At 27.6% G+C, this 15694-nt stretch overlaps 1 protein-coding gene across 2 annotated transcripts in view; it reads right to left on the reverse strand.

The window, feature by feature from the left end:
• The window catches only part of LOC107439188 (acetylcholine receptor subunit alpha-like), a 178131-nt gene that overhangs the window by 49157 nt on the left and 113280 nt on the right, over nt 1-15694 (reverse strand). For both annotated transcript variants that reach the window (XM_087154400.1, XM_087154401.1), the window contains exon 2: nt 9559-9698. In XM_087154400.1, coding sequence (XP_087010526.1) covers nt 9559-9698 — 140 coding nt within the window. The remainder of the gene's footprint in view (nt 1-9558; nt 9699-15694) is intronic.

Consider the following 15694-nt stretch of genomic DNA (forward strand, 5'->3'; position numbering starts at 1 on the left):
ACAAGGTGCATTTACCATTTGAGGATCCTTTTATCTGCTCATAGAAGCAAGCGAATAGTTCGAGTACCGACGAAAAGATAGTGTGATGAATTTGGTAAGTTTTTTTTTCAATTTAAATGACGGAATCTTTGTTAAACTGCCTGATAACTTTGAATACACGCGTATTAAAACTCCATAACTTGTAAAGAATGCTACTCTCACCAAGCAAAAATTCTTTCTTTTTTTGAGAATAGACTAGCTGAAATATGAATAGTTAACTGAAGTTTAATAAGCCGTGAAGAATTTCTTTTTAAAATTAAAGTTGTGTCTATGATAGTAACATACCACCCACCTTTGTAAATCCTTAAGCAGTAGGATTAAAAAATTGAAGTAGGTTATTCAAGCTGAGGGGGAAATTCCTCAGCTTCAAAGAAATGAAGCGAAATAAACTAATATTCTATAAGATATCAAATAAATAATCCCAAAAAACTGGAGTGGTAAGATCTTACTTGATTAGAAACTTCATTCGCTTTAAAAATATATAAATGAGAAATAACAGTTGACATAATACCATTCTAAATCGCTGCAACCTTCATTAAGTGTAAGTTGTAATAGTAGTACTTTTATTCACGTCACACGAGAGCTGCACAATGGGACATAGATGACGGTCTGGGAAATATCCCTGTGGATAATCAGAAGATATGCCATCTGAGTTTTGATCCTCTGCAGAGGGGATGGTTTCCCCGGTTTGGTAGCTAGACGACCAGCGCGAACGAACACTTAACTTACTGACCACAACCAGTGGTGCTTGATTTCGGTGATCTACTGGGAAACGTATCTTAACGATCTACTGCGAAACCATTAAATTGTACCATATAATCGTCCAGGTTAAACTATAGCATGCAATAAAGTTTATGATGTCTTAATTCACGCGATGCGTGGTATGAACGAGGTATGCAACTTCGCAATATGTAAAGGTTGCAGGCTGTAATATTGTAATATTGTGAAAAGCCTTTCAAATGTTTAAATAATATATGAAGCTTGTAAAACTTTTCTTCTTAACAAACTAAGAATTATTTTAAACACATTCCAAAATCTTTCATGCATTAATATTGTCCAAAAAAATAATAAATGATATTAAAATTAGTTAATTTTTGATAGTAGTTAACTCTTATTAAAATAAGAATTAAAAAATATACTTTCTGTTTTTACATTTACCTAAAAACTGCAGCTAAGAGTTTAAAGACAACGAAATATTATTTTATCCACATATAAAATGAAAAAAATACTTTTATTTTTTTTTATTTTTAGAACGAGAATTAGTTAAATTTTTTAAAAATTATTCATCTCAAACTTTATATAGTAAAATTATGCGAAATTGAAATATTAATAATAATAATTTAAAAATGTTTCAGCTTTGCGTTTAAAATTTACGTTCATTCAATTTTTTCGAATCAATACCCTTTAAATTTCGTATTATGCTTTAAAGACATTTCTTCTAACTTAACTAATTCACAAGAACAGACATTTTGTCTAGCCAAAGATAAAACAATTTTAATCAATAACCGAAATAATCTAATAATCTATTGCCTATATCTTAACAAATGTAATGGCATTAAATAATTAAATAAATAATGTACAAAAAATATACTCAGGGCGGAAAATCGAATGAGCTTGAAAACTTTTATCCAAAAATTTGTAAGCCTGAGGGCTGCATCAATTAACGGAAATAGACACTAATTTTCTCTTGAAAGTTTATGTGTAGCTATTGCACTATCGATTTGGACAGCTATCGAATTCTTATAAAAAAAAAAGTGGCGTTTAGTTTATTTCTTGATTAGTAACAACGTATAGCTTTACTACAATTAGAATAAATCAGTTTTTTTTAACAAGACATATGTGCGGTTATTGTAGTATTAATTTGTAAAATTGATTTTTCTAAAAATAAAACAAACAAATAAAGTATATAAGTAAAGAAAAATTCATATTTTTTTCGGATTTCCTCTTTGTTTAAATTAAGCTTACAGGTTTATTTTTATTCAAATAATATATAAAAATGATTCATATATTTAAAATGTTTGGAGGAGGGTGTCGATTTCTGCATTTATTTCCAACGATGAAAATTGTTTTTAGCAAATTGTTGTTATCCCACAGGGCATTTAATTTTTTCGATGCATTGAATGACTTTTTTTCATTTGGAATAGCTACGAGAAAAATTTTATTTATTTATCTATTTTTTTTTGCAATTTAACCCTTTGGCCTAAATGATACATTTATTTATACATATATATATATATATATATATATATACATATACATATATATATATATATATATATATATATATATATATATATATATATATATATATATATATATATATATATATATATATATATATATATATATATATATATATATATATATATATATATATATATATATATATTCTTTAATCAAAAAATGCACGAAAGGTTTTCAATGCTTGATAATAAAACTACAAAAAAGCTGTTTCTAACATGAAATAAATTTCTTTTTTGCCTAAATATTTTTAAGCAAAAAACTGATAACATTTATAATGATGCCGAAAGCAAATTTATTAACTTTGGCTCGGTTATTTATTCGAAAAACCATCTTTTATCAATCTGTCAGGTGCTATCGATCAAATTAATCTGACAACAGGATTGTTTTGGGAAATTTTTTAAAATACGGGATTGTGATGGCAGTTTAATGCTTTTATTTCTAGCAGTTTTTTTAAAAAGAAATTTATGATCATTAGATATAAAAAATGGGTAAACTAGTTATAGTCAGTATGCTTCTGCTAAATTTATTTCCAACTCAACTATTGAATTATTTTTTATTATTGTTTTTACTTAACTTAATTATTAAATGTTAATGATTTAAGAAAAAATTAAATTAGAACAGGAGTTTTTATTCTAAGTTTATGTAAATAATTTAATAAAGTATTTTTAAAATAACTTGAATGAACTTACGTTTTAAAAATGGAAGACTGAAAGAAAGATTTACAGGTTTTTGCCCTTCTTCATTGCAATTATATATAAATTCTGATACAGTAATGTATAGTTTATTTACTAGATGCACAGTTAAAATATGCACTAAAAATATAAACCAAATCATATTTTTAGTGTATATTGGGGTAGGAAAAATAATATGACAGCTTGTATATTGATTTCATAAATATAGTGCTTTTTTTCCCTATGACAACAACGATAGAAATTTTATGTTTTAAATATTTTAGCATCTTTAAAACTATTATAGCTATTGATTTCCTTCAATCTCATCAATTTATTTATATATATATATATACAATATTACGCGACCTATTTTTCATATTTATTAAGGAACATTGGTAATTGTTGGAATGAAAGTATTATTATATAAGTGATATTTTTAACAATATATTTTATTAATTTACATTTGATGTCTAATTTCGAAACTAAAGATTTAATTGTTTCGAAAGAATAAAAGTTATATGTTATATATTCCTACACTAAGAGTAATTTTTATTTATATTATTTTATTGATCCTTTTTATTCCTTGTCCGATAAATCTCAATAATATTCTTTCGACAAATCACAAGCCTGAAAACATAAAGCATAGACTATTCTACTTCATATTTACGTAAAACGGGCAGTCACAAATATCCAGTACATATCTTTAAGCATTTGCAACATACAATGAAATATCTTCTTTAATTATCATATGTATATATATATATATATATATATATATATATATATATATATATATATATATATATATATATATATATATATATATATGGAAATGGTGATTAATGGCATTATTTGCTTAAAAAAAAGCAAAGTACTACTGTATAGGATAAAAGTGCAAGTAAGTTTTCAAATAAAATAATAAATCGATATTATATGCTGTCTAAATCTGGAAAGAGAGCTGAATTATTAAATCTTAATTTCACGCAATACAATCTCGCTTTTTACCTTTGCTTTAGATTAAGTTTATGCTCTTTTTAAACGTAAATTATTTTATTTATTTATTTTCACATTTTTAGACGTAAAAGTTAAAAATTGCTGCGTAAGTATCATAACAGATCGTATACATTAATAGATAAAACTCTTTTCCTTCTTTCTGGATTTTACTTTATATTAAATTTCCTTCAATGAATTCACTGTTTTGCTTATGAATTGTTAAATCTTTTAACAATGAATAAACCTTTATTTTAAACATGAAGCAAATTAGGAAGTTAGTGATTTATTAGAATCTGTTTCTTTTTAAAACAGATTTAGACAATTACACAGGTGCTGATTACACGCTGTCAAAGGTACAATACTCTCCCTTACCGTCAGAAAATTGGTTTAACATTGAACCATAATATCATGCAAGCTTGCTGTAGTTTAAATAACATGTTAAATTGAGCCAAGTTTCTTTTTTAGGTGAACAGTGCTATCTTGTAATGAAATTTAAAGTCTAATTTTCGTGATAGAATCAATTTGCTTCAATAAATGTTACAATATTAAGAAATATTGTAACAAACGATACTGTCGAATTACACAGTGTATTAGTACTAAAAAATCCAGTAATTAAATGAAGAACAGTGGAAGTTTTAATTTTTTAGTTTTGTTATTCAAAAACTATTTCTTACATGAAATAACTATGTATTATAAGAGCAGAGCTCTAAGTTTAAACAATGATGAAAGGGCGTAACTCCTTTTTTTTATAATAAAAGTATTCTTGCTTTTCTGTCTATGGTTTGAGCCCTTTGGCACATTCAATCACATTCCAACACATTCCCTGCTATTACATTCAAGGATAATATTTCGTTTGTCTTGCTTCTTTTTTCAGAAACAGATAAAGGAAAAAGATATGGATCTAGATTTGATCTAGCATTTTTCTAAGCTATATAGACTTATACGTCTGACTGGCACTGTTAAGTGCACATAATGTATGATTGGTAAAGTGCATAAAAGCAAAGAAAAGGGTTTTTAGTTGATTAATGTTTGACTGTCCTTTTTATAGATCATCTATTATTGTTTTTATTTTTCTTATAACTTGTTTAGAGCAGTGAAGATTTTGTATTTTAGTTATATTTGAAGACTTTATTTTAAACAAAATCAACACTTATTTATACACGCATTTTAAAAGTTATTTATTTATATGTTTAAGAAACTGCAGAAAAATTATATTAAAAATATATCACTTTTATTTATATGATTCTTATTCAAAAAGTTGATTAAATATTCCGTTTCTCTTCTATCATGTTTGTTTTGACACGTAACACTAATTCAATACAGTTTTCTTAAAATATTAAGGTATAGGAAAATTGCACATTAAATTTTTCAGCTATCTGTTACTAAAGGAGAAGATTATCAAAATCTTGTTAGTTTTCTTATTTTTTATACAGTTAGGGATAGTAAAACTTTCAATAGGTTGTCATAAGACAGTGAATTAGTTTAAAGTGATAAATCTCTTAATTAAATAACAATATTTATATTTTTAATACGCGGAGGAAAATTTTTTTTAAAATTAGCGTAATATAACCATATTTTATTATTAACCTTACCCAAATCTTTGTGCTTGTAAATCAAAGTGCTTTGGTAAGAATTAGTGAGCTTTTTGGTGTTAATCTTAACCATAGTCTTTCTATTAGTCGTAACCATAGTTTTTTTCTCAGTGTAGGTATAGCTTAAAAGGTATTTTTTCTAACCTGATTTCCCTTACATTGGGTTTTTCAGCTTGTGGCAAAATTAAATTATATCACAGTAAAACTTGCAAAAAATATTTTTTTATTAACAAATATTTAAATTTCAACACCTTGTAAGGGTAACTTAAGATATGATTATTTATACACTGTACAATTTGTATATTTACAGAATTGGTAAAAAATATTTTTACAATTTTAAAGCAAAAATTATGTGACAATACCATTATACAATATGGTAAATTATTTTAAAAAAATGCTTCGTTTAAATTTGAATTTTTATTATTTATTTTTTGAAAAAAATTTTGAAAGACTTTTTAGCTATACTCTCGCTCTATAAAGTTAACTCAATCAACACTTGATAATTTAAATAAATAATAATAAAAAAACCAATTATGTAATATACTATTTGATTAAAAACTTCATTGGCTTCAAAAATATACAAATTGGAAATAACAGTCGACATACAGGTGGTTATCAAAATAATGGAAACACCCTAGATTTTGAAGGAATCCTTTATTAATATGGCCGTAAATGTTCTCTTTATGAAGGTATCTCCTAACTGTAATTGCTGACACTGGAGAATCCAGATGCTGATTGAGCTCTGCGGTCACTTTGGCTGCAGTTGTTTTCTTTTTAGACATTACAATCCGCTTCAATACCCGTCGGTCTCTTTCACTCAGGTTCTCCTTCCGTCCTCTATTTTGCTTTGCTGAGCTTGTCTTTCCTCGCTGTGTGTATGCTGCCATGACTTTAGACACCGTACCTCTAGAAACGCCTAAAAACTGGGATGCTTCGGTCACTGTTGCTCCAACTAGTCGGGCTCCTACAATTTGGCCTCTCTGAAAATCTGTGAGGTCTGACATTTTACGCTTCTGACAAAAAATCAAAACGCAGACAACTCTGCTAAAGCTCTAGCATACCACCTAATATATGTACTTTTTATATTAAAAAAACTGGTAGCTAGGATTATATTTTAATGCTTATGTAGCGAATTCTTAAATGTCCCTTTTATTCACAAGTGTTTCCATTATTTGATAATCACCTGTATCTTAAGTGCTCAAAAATAGGCGCCTTTGATCTTGTTGGCAACTTTATGTTTTATATTTAAATTAATTTTATTTCTTCTCATTCACGTCTAGAAGGTCTTGAAAATAGATGCCTATATTCAAGAGCTTAAAACAGAAGAACCGTTATTTCCAATTTTTTATATTTTTGAAGCAAATGTAGTTTTCAACTTAATAATTCATTTTAACTGCATTCATGCTTTATAAAGTTAACTACACTGATAATAAAATGCGCCAGTCATTATAACATAACAAAAATGACTACAAATAAAAAATACAACTAAAAGGCAATTTTTTAAAATAAAAAAGAGATTATTCTCACAAATCAAAATCATTAGCAACTACTCAATTCCTCATCAAATTTACTCTTAAGACTTCTGCGCTATTACCCACCTCTTTTTTTACGTCATAATAGAAGTTTTGAGGGCCTTAAAGCAGTTTTGCTAAGACTCTCTATAATTTAAGCACGTCACTGTTCATGAATTCTTTTTAAGAAGAAGCTTTTGACGCCAGCTGAAAGCCCTTGAGAAGAAGACACACTTTTCGAAAAGCGTGCGTGCATCGTTAACTTGCATCAGACAGTCTCGAGGGAAGAATATCGGGTATTTCTTTGCTCTTAAGAAAACGAATCTGTTTAATTTCTTATTCAGCTTTGAATTTTGGCACAAAAACTCAAGAAGAGCTTTCAAATTCTAGTTAGTTTCGTATTTTCCTTCCACAGTTAAGATGGTAAAACTTTCAAAAGAATTGGTTCTCTTAAGACCTAGAATTAATAAATAATGACTCAAAATTTTTGAATTCAAGTTTCACGCCATATAATAAACTTATCGATTAAAGAGTAACATTTATATTTTCTGTAGGGATATTTTAAAGAAGATTGATTAACCCAATTTAATTTCCAATGGAGTTTTAAATTTGAGTCATTATTAATTTACGTCATAGTAAAATTCCCTTACAATTAAGTATAAGAAATGTAAATCGATAAAAAATATTTCTCGGTTTCAAAAGTGAGCATTATAAGACAAAAATAAATTATTTAAATGCATGAGAATGCTTGGTGCTTAAATTTTTTTGCATCGGACTAAGTTTATCATACTGTCTGAAAAACCTGTAATTTGCATTTAAATTTAGAAAAAAAAATACTGATATAGAAGTGATAAAAAGCTTTCTACTTAAGTTTTGAGTTATCAACCTTCATATTTTGAAATATTTTGTCACATTTACTGTTTACTTTATTATAAGTTTCATTTTATTTCAGCCTCTATTTTAAAAATTTAAATTTAAAAAAAAACATTATTTTCTCTTTACTTTTATTTTTTTCATTTCTTTAATTTTTTAAAATATTAATGATTTTGGAAAATAGAAAAATGCTCCCCTCTTTTTTTTTCAGTTTTTTTTAATATTTTTTTTTTTATAAATTTGCAATTATTTTCAAAATATTCCTTCAATTTCTTAATTTTTTGCTCCTAAAAATATTTTTATTTTGAAATTTTTTTTTATTATTTCTAATTTTAAAACTCTTCACTTAACCTCTAACCGTAAATGTTTGAATTTTTTTTAAAGAAAAAGCGTTATAAAAACGTTCATTATCTAGATTCTTATATGGTTTTAATTTTTAAATTAATATTCTTCCATCTTCTTCACTCCTCCTCCCTTAATTTTTTTAGTTACTTTCCTTCGTTCTTAACCCAATTCCCTCCCCCCTTTTCTTTAACACTTCTCTTTTTTTTCAAACTTTTATTAAAAAATATTTTAATTTCCAAAAAATATACAGCCTCGTTTCGTAACTATGAATAGTAAAAATTATGTGCTTTTTAAAATATTTTTTATTTCCAAACATTTAATCGTTTCTAATTTTTAAAATAATTCTCCCTCTCCCATAATTCTTATTTCAACTTTTCAAACTTTTATTTCATTTTTTTAACAGGTGTTGGACAGCTGACCAAATTCTGAGTTTACGTCTACAAATGTTTAAATCCATAGCATTGCAATTTTGAACCCAGCCCGGAAGACAAGGGTATCTTGGATCAAGTATTAGGAGAGACTAGCCTTCTCTGAGGACTTTTTGATGGAACTAACTAGCATTTGCGTCACATGGAAAGGAAAACCACGAGGACCTCCCATGCTTATCCCGAAGGCAAGAAGATTCTAATCTACAGTCAGTCTACCACTGAGGATATTTTACGTCATCACTGTTGTCGGTGCAAGTCGGTATCAGAATTAATATCAGCCGGCCACCGCTGGCTTTCGAACCTGGTCACCTCATCTGTAGGCGAGCTCTCTATCCCCTGAACCACCACGAATCTTTCAAACTTATTTTTAAAAAAGAAAGTAGCTTAATAAAAAAATTCAATCATTTTATTCTTTAATTTTTTTCAGATCAAAGTTAATTTTATTTCCTTCCTTTCAGTCCCCCTCTTTTAATTTATTTGAAGTTTTTCAAAATAAATAAAAAAAATTCTTAAAATTAGTCAATTTTATAAAAATGTTACTAAGAAATTCTGAGTTATATACTTTCGTACCCTATAATTAACTTTCTTTGCTGCTTCAGTTTTTTTTTCAAGCTTAACCATTTCTATTCTCTTAAAAAAATCCTTTCTTGAATTTACCTTACGATTTTTCTTATTTAACTAAAAGCTTTTTTTCATTACTACAGGGGAAGGAATTTGAATAAATTATATTGAAAACGCGATTGATACTTGACTGCAGATTTAATGAAGAGAAATTTCTTTTTCCAAATTTTTATAAATAAAAACACATTAATTTCGCTGCATCAAAAAAAGAGAAAGAAAATCAAAAAATGAATTTACTTACGACTTCAATTAGTTGAGATAATTTAAGTTTTATATGTACAGTTAAGGGATCAGTCACATTCATCACAGGTCGGACAAGCTTGTTGTATCTGGAAATTAGATCATCATATAGCCTTCGTGCATCTGGATTTCCATCACTACCTACAATATTTAAATTTAAGAATTATTTATCAATTGAAATTAAAATATAATAAATTTAAGTAAATAAAAGCAAGTATATTTTAGAAATTGACTTGAATTTGTATAAATAAACGAATAAATTATTTTTATGCACTGTAAAATAATTCCCTAAAATGTGTGGTAAAAAATATCAAAAATAGTCCTTGTAATAGTATTACAAATCTATATTCTGGTGTGTAATCGATACTCTAATTAAATAATTTCTGAATGTAATCTGAATCTGTAATCCGAATTTCTAATTAATGAACTCTGGCATAATTCATGCTCTAATTAAATGATTTTGATACACTGTGAAATAATTCCCCAAAAAGTGTGGTAAAAAGTATTAAAAATTGCCCTTATAATGGTATTAAAAATCTATTCTCTGGTAATAACATAATTCGTATCACTCAATTGATAGTGTAATAAATTTACAGTGCTACTATGCTTAAGCTTAATTTCGTACCATAAAATATATTTATTGGGGTAAGAAGAAATTCTTAAATAAGAAATGCTGGGTATGAACTGATTGGGGCCATAAAATACTAAACGCAGTCCTTCATTAAAAATGAATTGATTTAAATTTGAAATTCTTTACAAGCCTTACTTTTACCATATTTATAACCAATTATTAACGAGCCATAAATGGAGCGAACACGTGATATTTCTTTCGACAGCATGGATGCAAACGACGTTCTCCGGGCCGTGAGTTTTATTCGAAGAACAATATTACACAATAAAGTGACTGTTTGGAAGTTAATTAACTTTCACAATTTCATATTTTAAAACCGTCGTTGAACAGCCGGCCCAATTTTGTGTTGTCGACTACTAATGTTCAACTCTGTAGCCTCTGATTTTGAAACCAATTCAGAAGGCAAGGAAACTCCTGGATAAAGTATTGAGAGAAATTTGTCTACGTGGAGGACTTTTTGATGGAACTAACCCACATTTGCGTTACACAGAGAGGAAAACCACGAAAATATTTCACGGTCAGAAGGCAAGGCGACTCTAACCCATACTCAGTCTACCTCTTACGTCAGCATTGTGGTTGGTGCGAACTAGGTTCAGAATTCATATCAACCAGTCATTGTTGGGACTCGAGTCTGGTTCACCTCATTAGAAGGTAAACGCTCGAACTTCTGAGCCACCACGACTCAAACTTACTTTTTGTATTTTACAGAAATATAAATATAAGCAAGCTAAATTCTAATTTAAATTTAAGTAAGAGTTTATGAACTTTTAAGATTTTTCCCGCTTTTTACAAGCACTCTGTTATAACGAACAAATTTTGCGGTTCCTTCCTGCTCGTTATAAGCGAGTACGACTCATGCAAATTCTGACTAGGAATTGTTTATTTTTATCTTTAAAAAAATACACTGTCAGTAATCTTAAAGCATGTTGAACCATAAAACCATCTATATTTGTTGTAACCTTAATAAGGTGACAAGTTGAGCGAAAGCGTCGTATTTCTTAAACTTGATTTAAACTAAGTTTGGTGAAACTTGAACAAACGGTGTAATTTTTCACGGTATTAAAGCTCAGAATAATTGCGAATGGTTAACAGATGCTCAGAATGGTTGCTTAGAATGGTTAACGATGCTAATATTATGGCTCAACATAAGAAATAGAAGAAAATGTTTGAACCACAAAGAAAAAAACAGAAACAAAATTACATCATTTAGTAAAAATATTATAAAATTACCGTTCCGTATGGAAATAATATTTCTGGCTAAAAAAACATAATTCTGGTTAATAGAATTAAAATATACGTTATTTAAATCATTACTTTTGCAACTGTTCCATTCATATAGTAATGATTTACCGAAAATTCTAGTTTACAAACAGAAAATTTTAAAATAACAGAAAAGTAATTTCAACCAAATAAATGACTTTTATGCCATGCTCTAGTCTGCTGTATCATGATAAATTACCAAATTTTACCCCAATTACCAAATTTTATCACATATTTTGGAGCTATATTTTATCGCTAATTTTACCAAAATCACCATCAAGGTTCTTAGCTAAAAACTGCATTTTCTTTGGAGTCCATATATCCAGAAACATGGTGAATTTTACCATACTCTTATAGTTTCGACCAGCCTTTTTTCTCAGTGTAGTGTTGAAGAAGATTTTCTTGAGACAATGCTTTATTTAAAAACAAGTAAAGAATAAATAAAGGAATTTAAAAACAAAAAATTAGGACAAATAAGCAATTAAAAACTTATTAGCAAATGAAGTGGGAAATTCTTATAACAAATAAAAGAAAGGGAGAAAAAAGTTATTCACGGTGCTAGAAGCATTTTTTTATTTCACATAAATGAGATTTTCAGTTTACATAGAATTTTGAAACCTAGTTCATTTTTCATAGGCAGATTTGCGAAAATAAAATCAAATGTCTTATCCATCACCCTAATTGCTCGACTTCGGGTTGTACCAAGAATACATTTTCCAAAATAATTAGAAGCAGGCATATCCATGCCTGTAAACAATTTCCATTCTTTAAAAATTTCTATTTCTCTGATGGAATGCTTTAAGCCACGGGATAAGAAAATGCTTAATTTAAATGTTTTTTTGCTAATTTTATTTATTTATTTATTACAATTTTTCATGTTAATTACATGCTTTTCGATGATTTAAAGAGAATTTTCATTTATCAAATCGTTTTGCGCATTATGCTGATAAAATGTATTTTTTGTATTATTAGTTATTATTTGAAAATGAATTATTTTGAAATTATAAATTAGCTTATAAATTAAAGATTTCCAGATAAAATGCTATAAATTCACAGCATAAACCTATACTATAAGCATCAAATCATACATTTTCGTTTATATTTGAACAATTCATGAACAAAGATGCAATAATGCGTATCGTAAAAAGGTTTCACAATACAAAAAATATAAAATAAGAATAAAATAAAATTAATCTATACTATATTCAAACTCTATGCAATGTGCCCCACCATCCTCAATGTATGTTTTAAAACAATTTCAAAAACGAAAGAAAAGAAGTTCACGTAATGGGCCTCAAATTAATACTTACAGAGAAAAAAACGTTACTAAAGTTTGACGAATCAGTTTTGCGGAAGACAGGATTAAGAAGATCCATGCATATTTGATGGCACTATGAAGCTTTAAGTATGAAGTTTCGTCTGAAAATCATATAGTTTTTAGTATTTTTAATCCTGTCCCTTACGCTAATAATTCGCAAAATGTTTAAAAGATTTTTTTTAGCATAATTATCTGTTTGAGGTGACACGAAGAAAAAAAGTTACTGTAAAATTACCGAACTATATGGTAATCACCGTTTTGGTGAGAAAAAAAATCCGAAAAAGAACCCCAAAATATATGGTATTAAACCCATTCATTTGGTAATATTTCCGCTCATATAATGGTTTTACGGAAATTTCAGCTTTTTGAATTATAGTTATTGTTACCAATCATTTGGTAAAAAATACAAAGCAGAAAAGTAAATTTAACTATATAAATGGTTTGAATGCCCTTCTGTAAGGTATCAAGCTGAAATTACCAAATTTTATCACAGATTATAAAACCATATTTTAATGTTAATTTTATCAAAGTCATTATTTTTAATGATCCTATCGAGCTAGAAACACGGCAATTTTTTCCGCATGCTTGAAAGTTTGACCGTTTTTCTCTCTGTCCACTATTGCCCATATTGTTTTGACTTCATTTTTGATAAAAAAAAAATTTCAAATATATTGCGACAGTTAGAAACCGACTCCCTGTTCATTAAAAGGGAAATAATTTAACTAATGTAGTTAGTTAATTATATATTTATTATTGTATTGCAATTGTATATATTTATTTTTGTTCGGAATGCAATTTTTTAAGTAAAACTAATTGTTTTGAATTAAAAAATGATAAAAAAAAAGCCCTCATGCTTTTTACTGTCATGAGACTTGCTGTTAAGTTATGAAAAAGGCAACTACCAAATAGAAAAGTAATCAAGAATAAAAAAGCAAGAACTGATAGAATATGTAACAAGATATTCAATAATATGATGAAAATATAAAGAACCAATTTAAAGAAGAATGGAAATTCAATGCAAAACAATAATCATTACTTCTGAAAGGTAAGAAAGATCTTTGTATAAAGAAGAAAGGAGAAATAGAAAGAAAATATTGAGAGAGAATACAGAAGAGAAAGTAAATTGAAACTTCAGAACAAAAAACATTTCAACAAGAGACAATTGAAAAGAATGTAAAAATAATAAAGACAAAAATGAGTCCAGAACATTGAAATAAGCAAATAAAGGGTTCAAAAATCAGTAGAAAAACGGCTAAACTAAGCATTGAAATAAAAAAATAAATTTGCTTGAAAAGAATGTGGTAGAATTGACGCAAAGTATTATTAAATTTATAATATATAATGATACTGATTGTTGGAATTGCGTTTTGAACCAGTTAAAGTTAGGAGATAGATTAAATATTATTTAGGAATTATAGTTAACCATTCTAGTCTTCTTTATTTGTTATTTAAAAAATCGTCTAAAAGTTTTTTTTCTATAATACGAAATTTATATATTATAGTAAATAATATAGTAAAGAAATTAAGCACAAAAAGAAAGAATATTACTCATCACTCTTCCTTTTTATGTAATTGCTGTTTTTGCTTTTTTGTATCTTTTTTAATTTTATCATAAAAAAATGCAGTTAAATTTATTTGAATAAAGTATCATCGCAAAATATTTGCTTGATAATTACTTTGATACATTTTATTGAATCTTACTGTACTCGCGCTGTAAAAAATTTTATATAAAACCTATCTGAATTTGATATTAAGAAAACTAAACATTGTGCGTTATTTCAAGTTAATACCAAATCCAGTATTTAAACACTCTTTTAATGATGTAATTAAATCTTAACACCAGCAATTGATAGAGTTTACACCAAAATTCGATGGATATATCCTCTTTTCCCATTATTTTTGACGATGAAGTACACTACAAATTTCCAATTTTGGCATTTTCAGACTAGTGATACTTTTTGTTAACAATCGAAAAAAAGGGTGATACTTTGATTTCACCTTTCACATCTGAACATTCTATAGAAACAAGTGGACTGCTAACGTAAAAAAACATGCATATTTTTAGTAATACAGTGCGTCAAGTAAATAAAAAAATGGACCACCCTGAATAACTTTTGATGTAATGATCGGATTTTCACGTTCTCTGTTCCCATTCAAGTTTCCAAACTTAATAGTTCAAGGAGGTGACCTCAACTATGCTAATTATGTAGTGCAGACGATATTTTAAAATACGAAATTAGGCAGAAAAAGGTACTTTTTCTGAATATACATGATATCGAATAAACAATACTTTCTCTAAATAAACACATATCGTTCGAATCGAAATCGAATTTTAAAGAAGTCGTGTATTTAAAATTGGATTTCTCAGAAACTATATTATCAATCGTATTTTGCCATAAGAAATTACAAATTTTAAAATAATGAAAATTTTTTATATACTTTACAATTCAAAATTTTTTGGCTATTCGGTATTAAGTACTCGGGATTTAGCGAAATACACGAAATGTAAAATTAGCATTAAGGGATCCAAACTTTGGATCGCTCTCCTGACCTAACTATTGGGACCATATTGCCTATGTTCCGGTTACCCCTTACAGTTTGGGAGTCGGAAATCCGAGTCTGTCGAAGAAAAGGTATGTTTATTTAGAGAAAGTACATTTTTTGCAACTTAAAATATCGTCTGCACTCACCATTAAATAGCATATTTGAAGTCACCCCTTCGAACACCCAAAATTGGGTACTAAAACTTGAAGATCCGATCATTAGATTAAAAGTTATTCAGAGTGGTTTGTTTCCTTTTTTGAGCACTGTATATATACATCCTAAATTAAGGGTTCTTGCTTCTTATCGTATCGTAAAAATTACTTAACTGACTTTAATTTGTATCTTATCTTTCTGAAATTATAAATTTTAGTGTTACTGAGTATC

The sequence above is a fragment of the Parasteatoda tepidariorum genome, chromosome 11 (assembly GCF_982258835.1).
Source record: "Parasteatoda tepidariorum strain Cologne lab strain chromosome 11, Ptep-v5.0, whole genome shotgun sequence".
NCBI lineage: Eukaryota > Metazoa > Arthropoda > Arachnida > Araneae > Theridiidae > Parasteatoda > Parasteatoda tepidariorum.